The sequence below is a fragment of the Aptenodytes patagonicus genome, chromosome 2, assembly GCF_965638725.1.
Source record: "Aptenodytes patagonicus chromosome 2, bAptPat1.pri.cur, whole genome shotgun sequence".
NCBI lineage: Eukaryota > Metazoa > Chordata > Aves > Sphenisciformes > Spheniscidae > Aptenodytes > Aptenodytes patagonicus.
The window spans coordinates 74107171-74121725 of NC_134950.1; the positions used below are offsets into that span (position 1 = coordinate 74107171).

General features: G+C 40.7%; 1 protein-coding gene across 4 annotated transcripts in view; it reads left to right on the plus strand.

The window, feature by feature from the left end:
• The window catches only part of EPB41L4B (erythrocyte membrane protein band 4.1 like 4B), a 183852-nt gene that overhangs the window by 40965 nt on the left and 128332 nt on the right, over nucleotides 1-14555 (plus strand). For all 4 annotated transcript variants that reach the window (XM_076330226.1, XM_076330227.1, XM_076330230.1 and 1 more), the window contains exon 2: nucleotides 13738-13842. In XM_076330226.1, the coding sequence (XP_076186341.1) occupies nucleotides 13738-13842 (105 nt within the window). The remainder of the gene's footprint in view (nucleotides 1-13737; nucleotides 13843-14555) is intronic.

Sequence of the window (14555 nt, forward strand, 5' to 3'; positions counted from 1 at the left end):
AGATCTTCAGTGTGCATGATGGGCGAGTGATTGAGCATTCAGCTTATCACTCTCCATCTGAATTGCTTGTTTTCCCCCAACATATGGTATTTTCTATGCAGTGAGATGAAAAACTGAGTCTCTTTTAATTTACAGGCTCTCTGGCTGTATCAACAGTCACATGTGCTTTGTTGCTCAGCCTGAATAAACTTCATCACATGCTGTCTTTTTCTGAATCGACGCAGCTGAACAAGTGAGTTAACACTTGTCTTTCCTGCGTCATTGGTACAGTGTTGTATTTGGTTGCAGTTAAAGGCTCTGCTGGCTACATGTGTATGACTTTGAAGTCAGCTGAGTTGTCGGTGTCATTTAAAAGCCATTAGGCAGCAAAATTGTCATGATGGTCAGAGTTTGGCCTGCATAACTTTGCTCCAACAGAAGAACCAGAGTTTGCTCTTGACTCCATTGTCCATGTCTGGAAATGAGAAACATTGTTCCTATTAGTGATAGAATAGGGAATTAGGACAGCAAAATCTCATCCTTCAGTGACTTAGTCACTTTTCAAATGGTCAGAACGCTTGGTATTAATGCTGGTGGTTTAGGTTTAATTGAATATTGATTGAATATTTAGTTGAAGTATTGTGAGTTTGTGGGAATTCTTTGCTCCTGTGTTCACTTCCATTGTGAAATAAAATTCTTCTGAGACAAAGAGCCCCTTACTGATTTTGTTTGTCTGCTTTATAAACAAAGGTTTTTGTTAATATCTGCATAGAGGCTGTCTTGCAATTGCAAAGAACTGGTGGTACAGCCTTTGCTGGGGCCACCACAATGATTTCATTTTTAAGTAGTTCATTATCCCTCCAACTAAAAGCTATGCTGTGAAGTGGCTTCATGTTACAGTGGCTTTTGGATATGAACTTGACTATGCTAGCATGGTCTGATATATTCATACTGTGAGTAAGGAATTGGTGCATTTCTTGCCATTTGTTTCCCTGAATTTAAAAAAAAAAGTTAGTTACCATTTTAAGCGACTGAGGTGGTGGCAGTTCAGCCATGTGTGACTGTCCAATTCAGAGTGTTTGATCTGACCTGTCTTGAGATCTAGACTCTGAGAAAAAGATTTTTGCAAAAGTTGTCAAGCATAGCAAAACTTCTGTTGAGGTAAAATGCCCAGGTGGAAAGAGCCAGCCACAAGGAATGCCTCATTAACCCGTCACAGTAAACTGGGAGCCTTGCCAGCTTAAGCCCTACTGAATCTCTGGCAATCACTGTGGCAATAGCAAAGTTTTCCTATGTTTGTGTGGTGGTCTGAATCAAGAGTGTAAGCTCCTATTAAAGTGTTGTTAATACACAGGTAAAATAAGCAAGCTGAAAAGCTGATGCTTTGGTTTTTTACTCCTTTATGGGGCTTGGGTTTAATTTCCACTATAGTCTTTTGGATTCTGTTTTATTTCCCTTGGCATATAAATGGCCGGGATCCGTTTAATGGCATGGAGACAGATGGGGCAGCCAAACCTCAAAGTCAAAGACAAAACTCAGACCTTCCTGCAAATTACTAAAAACTGCAGCCTGCTGCAAATGGATTTTCAAATCAAACCATATGCGGGGTAGCCTTCTAACTGTTGCTAATATATCTATACTCTCTGGAATGTATGTACATGTAGCATGTACCTTTGCTTATGTATTTTCCTTCTGTATTGTTGTCTAAACAATTCTGAAGGCAGTCTTTCAAAGTACATCCAAAGGAACTTCTGGCATATGATACTCCCTCCAAGCAGGCAGCAAAAATTGCAGCTTGCAGGGAACCTGACAAGGAAAAGTCTGACACTTGTGTAGATTTGTGGTTCCTCTTTTCTGTCTGTCTTTTTTGAAAATGTCACTTTTCCAGATTCTGATCAATACTGTACTTTTCTGCCTACTAACTATGGGGTCAGAGGTTTTGTTAATAATCACTACTTTTATCTTCTCAGCCTCTTACTTAACTTGATTGGATGATCTGTTGGTTGGCATGAAATACAAGGAATCAATTTAGCTATAACCTAGTCTTTCTGCTCCTCATGTTGACACTTGGAACTTCTAACTCAAATGCGGCTTTTCTTTAATTAAAAAAAAACCCAGACACATCAGTCCTTGTTCATTCTTCAGAACGAAGATTAGCAGAATGTTGTGCTGCCATGCCTATTTCAGTTTTGTAAGGTGTCCGTTTCTTCAGATCTGAATATTTATGGCAGAGCAAGAAGTTAAATTCTATAGCGTGATGAGAATTTATCTTGTCTCATATAATTCCTTTGCAGCAGTGAGGAGATCAGAGTGCTGGACTTCTTTTCAATATAATAAACCTAGGTCTGGCATTAGGTTTTTTTCACTGAGCAGTGGCATCATCTGAGAGAGGTGATTTATATAAGCTTGAACTATTATTTATTCTAACTTTTTAAAAATTATACTAGTGATGTTTTTTTATAAAGCCCACATGACTGTTCCTATTGCACCTTCTGTCTTTCTAGAAAGAAATGTAATTTGTAGTGATCTTCCTTGATTGCATATATTTGGCTAATTGTGTTTAAGAAGAATTATGTCTTCCCAGCTGCCCACTAATAAAACATTTTTAGTGGCAAATGTCCCTGGTCTTTCTGTTTTTTAAACTGCTGATTATAAACCTGCAGTTTAAGAGGTTTTACTGACTTTTCTGAATCTCAGGATTTCTGGTTCTCTTCAGAGAAAAGCAAATAATTGGAGTTGATTCTTTGGAGAGGTCCTGTGACTTAGTGTATGAAAGAACAAAGAGTGAAGAGTGCTGAAGTCCGTTGGCTGTCTGAATAAATAGGTAACTTCTAGAAGAGTTTGTCTTTGCATTTTAAATCTGTAGAGTTTCTGAGGAAGAATCACATTAGAGCTTTGTCCTCAAGTTCTAAACTCCCTTTGTGGTCACTGCTTCTCCTTTTCACATCTTTGAACTTCCTTTAGTGGCTGTAACTGTCAGGGTGATCGATCAATAAATATGATTTATATGGAAGGTTTAGCACTTTAGAAGACTTTGTGCCAGATAAGGGAATAGGTAATCAATGCATGTGGAATTAATTTTTTGCTGTGAAAAGTGCCGCAAATAGTATGTATTATTTAGGTTAAAAAAAAAAAAAAAAAACATGGAAACAATTGAATGTGAGTTGTGTGAGCATAAACAGCATGCAATATTTATGCCATAAGAGAAGAGTGGTTCTAAGGAACTTCTAGTTTTATCCAGACGTAGATAAAAGTGAATTCCTGCAGCATATGTGATGTGATATTTCTAAAGGATTCTGCACCTTTTTGCTTTTACAGGTCCTGTTCTATACACTAAAAGCAATGATCTATAAGGCATTGTGTAAGATGTCCTTAGAGCAGCCCTTCTAGGTTTTGCCTCCCAGCCACAACACAGCTTTGTGGCTTCCTCCTTGTCGCATTACCCAGTGTTCGAGAAACAGCTTTTGGCACGACAGGCCCCATACCAGGCTGTACAGCGTGGCCTGTAAGTGAATGTTTGTGTGGGGAGGGGGTTTGAAAGCACCGCTAGCTTAAATTAGTAGTGATGTTATACTGATGTAACTTCCCCCTGTAGGCACTTCTTTATTAGGCATATAGCTGTACAGCTGCACTGACAAACCTCTTGGGTAAGAGTCAGAAACAGAACCTGTGACTTGGCTGGCTGGGATAGCAGGGACCCTGCAGGCTTCCTTTATATAAAGTACTTCTGGCTTGTGTTGCTTGTATGTCTGGCTGGGCATTACTGCTGGTCTTAGCTGTGTCTATGCCAGAGGAAGGTTGCCAGTAGAGCCTTATCAGTAAATTGTTTTATTGTAGACAGTCATAAGTGTCCTATTTAAAAACAAGTTAAAAAAATTGGAAAGAGTTGAGTCAGGCACACATACATGCAAAATATGTATGAAAGACGTGTCCATATGGAAAATTCTGTTTGTACAATTGCATCTATTTAAAACCGTTTCTACTCATGGAGCATTCAAATGCAGACATATAAGAAAGCAAAGGTATCTTTTGAAACTTTGGTACTGCCATTAGCATAAGAAAGCGGAGAGTCTTTGCTAAACTCTCCTGGGATTCTTTTCTAGTAGCATTTGCCTCTTTCTCCTTGTTCTCTTTTAGGTCAACTTAGCTTATGCTGGTGTTCTGTGTTATTTCTCAAATGCAATTTAAAGTCATTACCTAGAATCTTCTCTAGCTCCCCAGCAAAATGGCACCTATATCCCACCGTGATTTGTGTAGGAGGGCAATGGGCAAGTCACACAAGGGAAGCATAATGTTATGTGTTGTGTTTGATGGTATTGTCTCTTAGAGGTGGCTGCCACTTCAACATCCATAGCTTAGCTTTATCAAGTTCTATCTCTTCCTCCGGGGATGCAGAACTGTAAATTATATCGAGTGGAATCATGTAGGCTAAGAAGTCTCAGCATAGGTTTTTGTTCTTCTCACCCTAGCTACTTCGTGTTTCTTCAGCTGTGTGCTTGAACCCGAGATGCATGTAGTATTTCAGGCAGGTCAGGAGAGGGAGCTGGCAGTCTAGGGGTGAAAAAGAATCTTCCTTCCATACAAATAACTATTTCTTTTATTGTGCCTCTGAGTGTAGAAATGCGATGGGGTTAGCCTGTCTGTATCTGAAATAACAGGAGTCCAGACCCACTTCCAGAACATAAAGTTACAAGTAAGGATTTTTTTACTACTTTGTTCTGTAGCTGATGGTAGTTTTTATCCGTTGCCTGAGGATGCTATTTAGAAGTGTTGACAGTGCTTTTCTCTTGGAAGAGGTCTGTGTTGCCAGTAGTACATGTAGGTGATAGGGACAGTAAACAGAAACTCTCACCTTCATCTGAGTCCAATAAAATAAAAATGTCAGTGCTGATATTAATGTTGCCAATAGTAATTGCACTTATAGGGCATCCAACGCAGTAGTATCTGCTTGCCCTTCATGTGGCTTTTGGAGAGATTAAAAGCTCTTCAAAGACAGCATGCCCTTCAGATGACCGCTGACTTGATTGAAATGTAAAATTGCCCTGCAGAAGGGTTTCCCCACTGCAGTGGGTTAGCCTTAGCCAACAGCCAGGCTCCCACCCAGCCCCTCATTCAGTCCCCCCCATCAGCAGGATGGGGGAAGAAAATGTTGAGAAAAAACAGGAACAAGAAGGCTCGTGGGTCGAGATAAAGACAGCTCTTTCCCAGGCTCAAATCCACTCCTTCACTCCTGACTTTTGTACCCGCTTCCTTCCCACCACCACCAGCGGCCAGTGGGTTCATTGTGGAGATGGCTGGAACTATCTGTGTCCAGCATGGGGCAGCCCTGACATCTTCCCTGAAAAAACTAAGTAAGTGGTGACATTCTCCCTTCCAGATAATGTAGGTCTTGACACATGATAGTTTCATGCTCCTTTTTTCACCAGCAAATGGACTTCTGAAGCTCTAGGTATGCTAGCATGATTAGTTTTTGAAGGGCTGTACTGTAAAGCTCAGTTAGTGAAAGTGCATATGTTGAAAACAACTGTGCAAAAGAGCTTTCAGAAAAAAGTTAGCATTGTACAGATCATTTTACAAAGCTGGTCCACTTGTACTTGCCCACTCGAGGAAGAGGCAGAATGTGTTTTGGAGGTGGGGAAGGAAGTGACTGGAAGCAGGGATGCGTGAACTGGCAAAGGGGAAACCCTATACTCACCTTTCAAATGTCACCTGACTTTCTTGAATTTGTTTTATGTTTTAAGTGTTGCTGTATATATGACATCTTTCCAACAGGTTACTTGGCATGGTTTTGGGCTCTTTAGTGATTGTTCTGCATGTAAGATAATTCCCTCTCTGCTATATTTTCTGTATATTCTCTACGATGCTGTGCTGCCGTTCCAATCTTTGATTAATCTCAGTGGGTTTGTACTTTATGAATAATTAAAAATCTTTTCTTCATTCCTATTGCAGAGCTTGAAAATAGCATATTATTCTTCCCCACCCTTAATTCTTTGTGTTTTGGGTTTCTTGGTTTTGTTTTCATTTTGGGGTTTTTTTTGTTATTCACAAGTGGCTGCCCTTACATAGCAGGTAGAAAGCTTAGGCTGATATGAGAGACTTGGCTAATGTCATGCTAGCATGGTAAAGTATCGTGATCTGACTAGAAGCCCAGTGCCATTTGGGTTTATGTAGTGCCTTGCCTGGTACATATAAAATATGGTGATCTACTTATTTGTTCTTGTTCAGGCTTCTCCTCCATACCAGACTTTCTACCTTCAGTCCTTGCTGTACTGCGAAAAGGAACAGAGGTGCTACTTGTCTTTTGCAGTCATTAATCCCTATTTCCATCTTCTTTAGCAGGGAGTGAACGCTGACTCTTCTTGCCAATAATTGGTGGAGAGATGAGAGTTTGAGTGCTGTTGAGAAATGCTGCTGTGCAGCAATAGTGAGGTTTACTATACCCCCTGTTTGGGGATTTTTTTTCTTGATATCTGTCTTGCAAATTCTCATTGGCATCTTAGTTGCAGAAACCCGGCTCACTTGCACTGTTAGTACCAATCTACCAGCAGAAAGAATGTACTTAAATGGTAGCGTGCTGTTTCTTTATTTGAAGTTCCCCCTATCCCCTTGATGGGATGTGACTTGTGAGAGTCCTAGTTTTATCATAGCCTTTGCGAGTAATTTGAAGGAAGTGGCTTGGTTTGTTGGTTGGGGGTTTTTTTTGCTTTGCTTATAAGCTGCTTTTGCTCAGGAAATAGCAATTTTTGTTTGGGGTATTGACAAAAAATGACTGGGAGCAAAGTGTTTGTGCTTTCAAGGTTATAATAAATAAATGCCTCAGGGGATTTTTTGTCTCCTGATGAAGGGCTAGGGTTTTGGTGGTGTGTGTATGTGTTTGGCATTTTTTATTGTTTTGGATTGAATGGGGTTTTTTTGCAGAGGGAGGTTAAGGTTAGTGGATGAGGGAAAGGCTGTGGATGTTGTCTACCTAGACTTTAGTAAAGCCTTTGACATTGTTTTCCACAGTATTCTCCTGGAGAAACTGGCTGCTCATGGCTTGGGTGGGCGTACTCTTCGCTGGGTAAAAAACTGGCTGGACGGCCGGGCCCAAAGAGCAGTGGTGAATGGAGTTAAATCCAGTTGGTGGCCGGTCACGAGCGGTGTTCCCCAGGGCTCAGTTTTGGGGCCAGTTCTGTTTAATATCTTTATCAATGATCTGGACAAGGGGATTGCGTGCACCCTCAGTAAGTTTGGAGATGACACCAAGTTGGGCGGGAGTGTTGATCTGCTCGAGGGTAGGAAGGCTCTGCAGAGGGACCTGGACAGGCTGGATCAATGGGCAGAGGCCAACTGTATGAGGTTCAACAAGGCCAAGTGCCGGCTCCTGCACTTCGGCCACAACAACCCCATGCAGCGCTACAGGCTTGGGGAAGAGTGGCAGGAAAGCTGCCCAGCAGAGGACCTGGGGGTGCTGGTTGACAGCCGGCTGAACATGAGCCGGCAGTGTGCCCAGGTGGCCAAGAAGGCCAATGGCATCCTGGCCTGTATCAGAAATAGTGTGGCCAGCAGGAGTAGGGAAGTGATTGTGCCCCTGTACTTGGCACTGGTGAGGCCGCACCTCGACTACTGTGTTCAGTTTTGGGCCCCTCACTACAAGAAGGACGTTGAGGTGCTGGAGCGTGTCCAGAGAAGGGCAGCGAGGCTGGTGAGGGGTCTGGAGAACAAGTCTGATGAGGAGCGGCTGAGGGAACTGGGGTTGTTTAGCCTGGAGAAGAGGAGGCTGAGGGGAGACCTCATCGCTCTCTACAACTACCTGAAAGGAGGTTGTAGCGAGGTGGGTATTGGCCTCTTCTCCCAAGTAATAGGATGAGAGGAAATGGACTCAAGTTGTGCCAGGGGAGGTTTAGATTGGATATTAGGAAACACTTCTTCACCGAAAGGGTTGTCAAGCATTGGCACAGGCTGCCCAGGGAAGTGGTTGAGTCACCATGCCTGGAGGTATTTACAAGAGTTGTAGATGTGGTGCTTAGGGACATGGTTTAGTGGTGGACCTGACAGTTCTAGGTTTCCGGTTGGACTCGATGACCTTAAGGGCCTTTTCCAACCTAAGCGATTCTATGATTCTAAGGTGATTTTGGCTCTTGTTTTTAGCTAATTTCTCAAAGAGGTTAGAATGAATTTTGTTCTCCTTCAGCTAAAAGTTCACATGCATCATCAGTTGCATTTTCTTCTGGGCACGTTCAGGAATGCTGCTTGTTTCTGTGGTCCGTAATACATTTAAACATAATTGGCATGCAGTAGCAGGCTCTGAAGCAATGCTGCTGGTACTGCCATGACAGGGTGAGAGGCTTAATGGTCATTTGAACAGTGACATATTTTTAAGTGAGCTTGGAGCCAGAACTGAAAACTTGAATCAGTGGTTGACTGGTAAGAAAATAACCTAACATCTTCAAGGAGCGTGAGCAAGTTAGTTAGCCCCATTTGAAATATGATGTATTAAGAAGTACCTTGCTTTTCTTTTAGTCTTAACATTTAATCTATTGTATATTGAAAGAAAGCAATACTTGCATAATTTTAAGCACAAAAATGCAACTCTCAATATTCTTACGAATCTGTTCATTAGGTCCCCTGGGAGGAGGGTGGGACAGGCACCAAGGTCATGGCTAGTTCTCAGAGAGCAGCATGCCCTCTGCAGAGTGTCATCTCTGGATGGCAGCATGGAAACTGGAACTTGAAAAAAGTGTTACTGTCTTTGACGATACTTACTGTAGCAGCATTGCTGGGCTGGGTAGCATGGTTTTCAGTGCAGCTTTTGCAAGCCCAGCCATGGCCTCAACTGTGTACTTGGCTGAAGCTGTTAGATATCATAGCAATTGTGCTGTATAATATGCAGCTCTTTTTAGTTATGAGGTAACTCCAATGTGCCTACAAGAGTCATGATCCAAAGGATGGCTTCACTGTAGTCACATACCCCGCAGTGACCAAGCTTAGAGGGTGGTTTCTGTCCCATGCTCTTCCCAAGGGACCTAATGAACAGATTTATAAGAATATAGAAAGACTTGCATTGTTATGCTTAAAACTATGCAAATACTACTTTCTTTCAGTACAGGTGAATGTGTTTGAGAAACTGAGGGCTTGACTATCTAGAAGAAATGCAAGTTAAAGGACAGATGATAATGAGCACCAGGAGTCAAGGCTAATTAGAAGCCCAGATGGCTTTATGCACATTTAGCCTGTAGTATGTCTGAAATGCTGGGAAACAACATTGCCAGTGACTGTTAAAAGGCAAGGCAAGTTCTCACTACTAAGCAGTATGGCCAGTAGATAAAGCCTTAGTTGTAGGTTTGAAAAATGAGTTAATAACAGTTCAAGTGTAAGAGGACCGAGGAGAACATACTGAGCTACCCTGTTCCAGGAAATGCCAAGGAGAGGAAATGCTGATGGCATTGGAATAGAGCAGTATCAGGCCTGCAGAGCAGAGGATTGCTAGCTACAAATGCTCCTTTCCTAACTTACTAGAAGTTAAAACCTGGTGTCTGTGACCATGAGATTATAGCAGCCCACTCTGCAAAAATATCTGACGTATTGCAGAATACATAATACTGTGCTTTCTAAGAAAAAGAAACTAAATGTGCCCTACCTACTCATTTCTGCTACTACTTACTATTAGGTTTGGGACACATTAGAGTTAATTGGCTTTGACTTTTTCTTGGCAGTAATTTGTTTTCCCTTTTTTTTTGTTATCATTTTGTCAACTTGTAGGCTATTTCATGTACTCTTGGCCTATTTGACAGGTTGTTTTCCCAAGCACAATTTCAGCTATTTCTGAAATCTGTTAATAGTTCATTTGTAATGCTGTAATCTGAACTCTCTAGTACGACTCAACAATTTCAGCCACTCCACTTGGCTTCATATAATGCACTGTGCTTGGTTGCTACACACTGCACTTCAGTTTGGGGAAGGTGTGCAGAGAAGCTCTCCAGCTTTGCTGTGTGTGCTTTGAGACTGATCAATGGCATTCTTGTACTGTATCTGCACTAAACTGGGACTTTTCTGGCTTCTGTGTCCCCTTGTCATGACCTTTGGCAGAACCTTTCAAACAATTCTGGAATAGCTGAAATCAACACTGATCAGCCTGTTTGGACAGAGCCAGCTGGTGTAAAATGTCCCTGGCTGATGAATTTGCCCTTTCCTTCATGCCCACCAAAAGCATATTAAAACCTCTTGCCTATTCACATGTCAAGTCTGGAAGAGTTTCGAATTAGAGAAGTTAATCTTTGTTTTGTCAGGTTTTAGCTGACAAGAATTTCCATAGATTCCCTGAGACTGGAAGTCTTTGGCAGCTAAAAATTTAGCCTACTTGAAAATGTGGGTCATGCAGCTGTCACTGTGGCTCTACAAGGTGCTTTATACCCATGCCGATTTGAGTCCCTGTAGGAGGACCCAGCAATAAGTCCTTATTAAACATAAGAATTTTCTTTGATACCATGATTCGTGGTCCCAAAGGAAATATGATGGGGGGTTATTTGAGAAGGGCTTCCAGGATACAGAGTGGAGGAAACTGGCGTGACTGTCAGGCAGGACGGGGCTGACTGGCATGAGAAACACCTTTTCTTTTTTTTTTTCCTTTCTTTCAGAGCTTCCCAACCTGCAAGTGTAATTCAGACTTTCTGTGTTTCTTCAAGGACAAAGAGGCAAAAGGGAACACAAGTGACTGCCTCACGCTAGTTCGGTTTTACCCTGGATTGCAGCTGTAGTTTTGTTTGTAAGCTGGACATCTGAAATGCCCCCCCAGAATTTGCTTGTGAGGTTTCACGGTGCTCACACAGTCTCATGGGTTCCAAGGAACACTCCAGCAGAAACTGGCAGTGGTTTCATTGTTGGGTTTTTAAAAACAAAATCAAACAAACAACTCCAAAAACCAAACAAGGTTTTGCAGGTTTCTTTACATCGCTGTTTCCAATTATAGTAACTTTCATAACAACAAAGTAGTAACTGTATATAATAGTATGTGTATATTGTTTGTTGCCATATACTCCCTTTTTTGAGATGGAAGTTATGCAGGTCTTTTACATGTGACAGTTCTGAACCATCTGTCTAGCAAGGTAGGACTGTAAAATATTCCTAGTTTAAGGTTGCTTTTTTTTTTATATGTATCTTCTAAAAATATGCACAAGTTGAGGGTCTGTAGAGAAGGTGTGATTTGTTAAATTCCAACTGATTAGCTCTACTATGAAAATTTTCTTGTATGAAATCAGTTTCATATTCTTTATGTGGTACCAGGTTTTGATAGAGGAAGCATTTTTTTAGCTTCTGTGTTATCTGGAAGGAGGGGAGGAGGAAAAGACCGTGAAAATCAGAAGTTTCTCATAATATGGACATTTTTTCCATTAGAGACCACTTCTATGTGTGTGGGCATCTGTAATTCCTGAGGAAAAACCCTTCTATTTTGCTTATACCATCCATTTCATTCAATGCACAGGTACCAATTTATCAGTCTGCAATCTGACTCCCTAGATTGTCAGGCAGTGAAGAGGCAGAAGAAAGGAGAGCAGGTCATCCTTTACTGTTAGTAGAGGAAAGGAGTTAGTCGCTTTTATCTCCCTCTTTAGTGAAACATCTCAAAGAAAGTTTTTTGTCAGCAATTTGTTGGCTGCAGCAGCTTTATCATCTAAGTGGTATGAGTTGCTGAGAAAGCTTGTTTACTGACAAGTTAAATGTTATAATCTCCTGTAAGCTATGTATGTAATACTGCATTTTATGGTCTAGCCGTGCCGTGCAGAGCTAGTCTCCGTGTAACACATATGTTGAACATTAACTACTGTTTGGGTACAGAAGGTGGAGTGTGCTCTGTCTGGTTTCTATTGGGTGTGTGGCAGCTGAAGATAAACATAATGGTAGTTGATGCCATAAAGCAAGCAACCAGGAATAGAGTGATCATAGGGCATCAAATCATTTTTTCCTAGTTTTGTGAATTCCTCATGTCTTGCTGTTTCTTTTTTATTGCTTTGAAGGGTTTTCTCCTCCCTCATTTGAGCAGAATCAATTTAAATTCTGTTGTGCTTTGGTTTGGCTTCTTTTAACAAGTGCTGAATTTACTACGTATGAGAAAATATGTTCTGGATACTTTTTAGCAAACTCTTTTGTTTGGTTTATAGCAATTATTGTACATCTAAAGATGATGGTTTCTTAGCAATGTACTGCTTTAAGAAGCTGTTGTATTCTCATCTGCTTTCAATGTCTATTGCTCACCTCTTGCCCCCCCCAAATAATAAAGCAGTATCTTACGATGATAATGTAATGCTTGTTTTAAGTTATATGCAGCTCGTTTTAATGGAGCTCCTAATGCTCTTCCTGAAACTTGATAAGATTCGATTTCTGTGCTTCTGCTTTGTTAGGGGGGAAAAAAAAAAAAACCACCACCAAACCCCCAAACCAAAGATGAAAAAATTCAACTAAAATAAAATTTGCTACCTACACCTAAGCTTGCTTGAACTTCTTGGAAAAATAGAGAGAGATGAAACTTTTCATCTTGTCTTTTGCTGGAGAAGACAGATTTTAGACAGCTTGGAATCTTGGACAGGAGTTCTGCATGTTTTGATTGATGCTACTTTTGTGCAGAAGACCAAACTAAAGGAACTGAACACTATTTAGCTCTCCTTCAGCTGAAATCAGTGAATTTGGCTACTTTGTGGGATGAAGTGGGAATGCCTAATACGTTAGAGCTTTAAAAAATAAAAAATTTTAAAAAGCCTCAAAGGTGTATGAGGGACAGCAGGCACAAAAGTGGTACCAGATCTGTACTTTCCTGTATAAAATGCACCTGTAGCTTCAGTCTCTTACTGAGATTTATGATCACCTCATGTATTTTTAGCCAAGGGGTTTTTTTGCTCAGGAACTTGAAAGCTTCCTTCCCCAAGTAACACAACAGGGTTTGCATGAAAAATTGGTTTGTTATTCCCTCTTCCTCCTACCCACCTGTAACCTCCAAGCTTTGCTTCTAGTGTTTGAAGTTGAAGCACTGGGTATCTAAATTCCTGGCTTAACCTCAGAACGAGTACATAGGCCAATGCAGCCTAGCTTTAAGATCAGTTAACTTTTCTACTAGTACCCATAGCCCATGATTGGGGTTAGTTTTGTTTCCATGCCTATGTGTTTCAGATGGCATGCCAAGTAAGAATTGTAGCTTTTTTTTTTGCCTTTTTCTGTTTCTCCATTTAAAGGCTGTAAATGTGATTGCAATTAGCAACACTATTGAAAGCTTCTTATCAAATCCCATTAATTTTCCTCACAGTGCTCTTCAAGTATTCAAGCTGTCCAGAATTTATTTTGCAACTTGAGTGGCGGTATGGCACTGCATGACTGCAGTTGATATGTGATAACAGCCAGCAGATTTCAGGCAGCGTGTCAAGATAGCTTTTACTGGAGAATTTGGTTTCCTGGGGTTTAAAAGGTTGGCTCTGTGACTTAGGACACTCAGGACATAAGCCTTTCCTTTCTCTCCTACACTTTGAGTTACAGCGAACTTTGAAAGTTTTCTTCGAGAGTGAAGTCTGATGCTGTTGCAATAGCTGCAGACAGGAACAACATGTCACTCTATCTTTCTTGACGAAAATTTTAAAAAAAGTCAATACAATTCTTTAGAATAAATAGAATTATTATTTAGATACTGTTTTCCATTGTGCATCTCCTCTCCCCATTTGAACTTAAAAAGAAACCCACCCAAACAAACAAACCCATACCCATCCACAAAAAAACCCACTTTCTTTTCTGTTACAGAAAAATGCAAAGGGACAGGAGTTGTTTGACCAGATTGTATATCATTTGGACCTTGTGGAAACCGATTACTTTGGCCTACAATTCATGGATGCTTCCCAGGTTACAGTAAGTATAACTTCGGTTAATTTTTATGTTCTGCAGTAGTTTGTGTTGCCTGTTGTAAATGTATTATTAGTGCAGTTTCATGGAGAGATGTAGGCATTAGGGGATATACTGCTGAAACAACTGATACCATGTTTGGTTCTTGCACGTAAAGCCAAATCCTCTAAATGAGTCGTGTCATTTTATATAATATGTACAACTTGATCGCACGTAAGTGGAAAAGCAATAATTGTGGGTAAAGAAAAATGTGCTTTATGTTTAGTAGGCTCATGGTATTAAAAACAGGTTAAATATCTTGCAAGCAAGGGTTTCTTATAACTCCTTTCCATGCCCAGATTATGTTGCTCTATAGATTTAGTTTCATTTTCAACAGAGAAAAATTTTCCTTCTCTCCCCTATCCAATGACCCCCAGCATCTACAGGTAAAAGAAAAAAAACCCCAACAAACCAATGTATTTACAGATGCAGGTAGATAGATATATTAATGAGATAGGGTTAAAAGACTGCAACCTTGTGGTTAAACTGTATTGCTATATATTTAATCTTTTCGTTTGTCTGCTCACCTTACGTGCTGAGGTATCGGTATGACAGCAACCTGGGTTGTGGATAGAGAATATACAGGCTTCGAAAAATAAGTGTTTGCTTTTAGGTTATCTGGTGGTAAATGTTTTTTCCATAAAGCAACAGAAGACAGATGTATTCTGTGCTATTAGAAT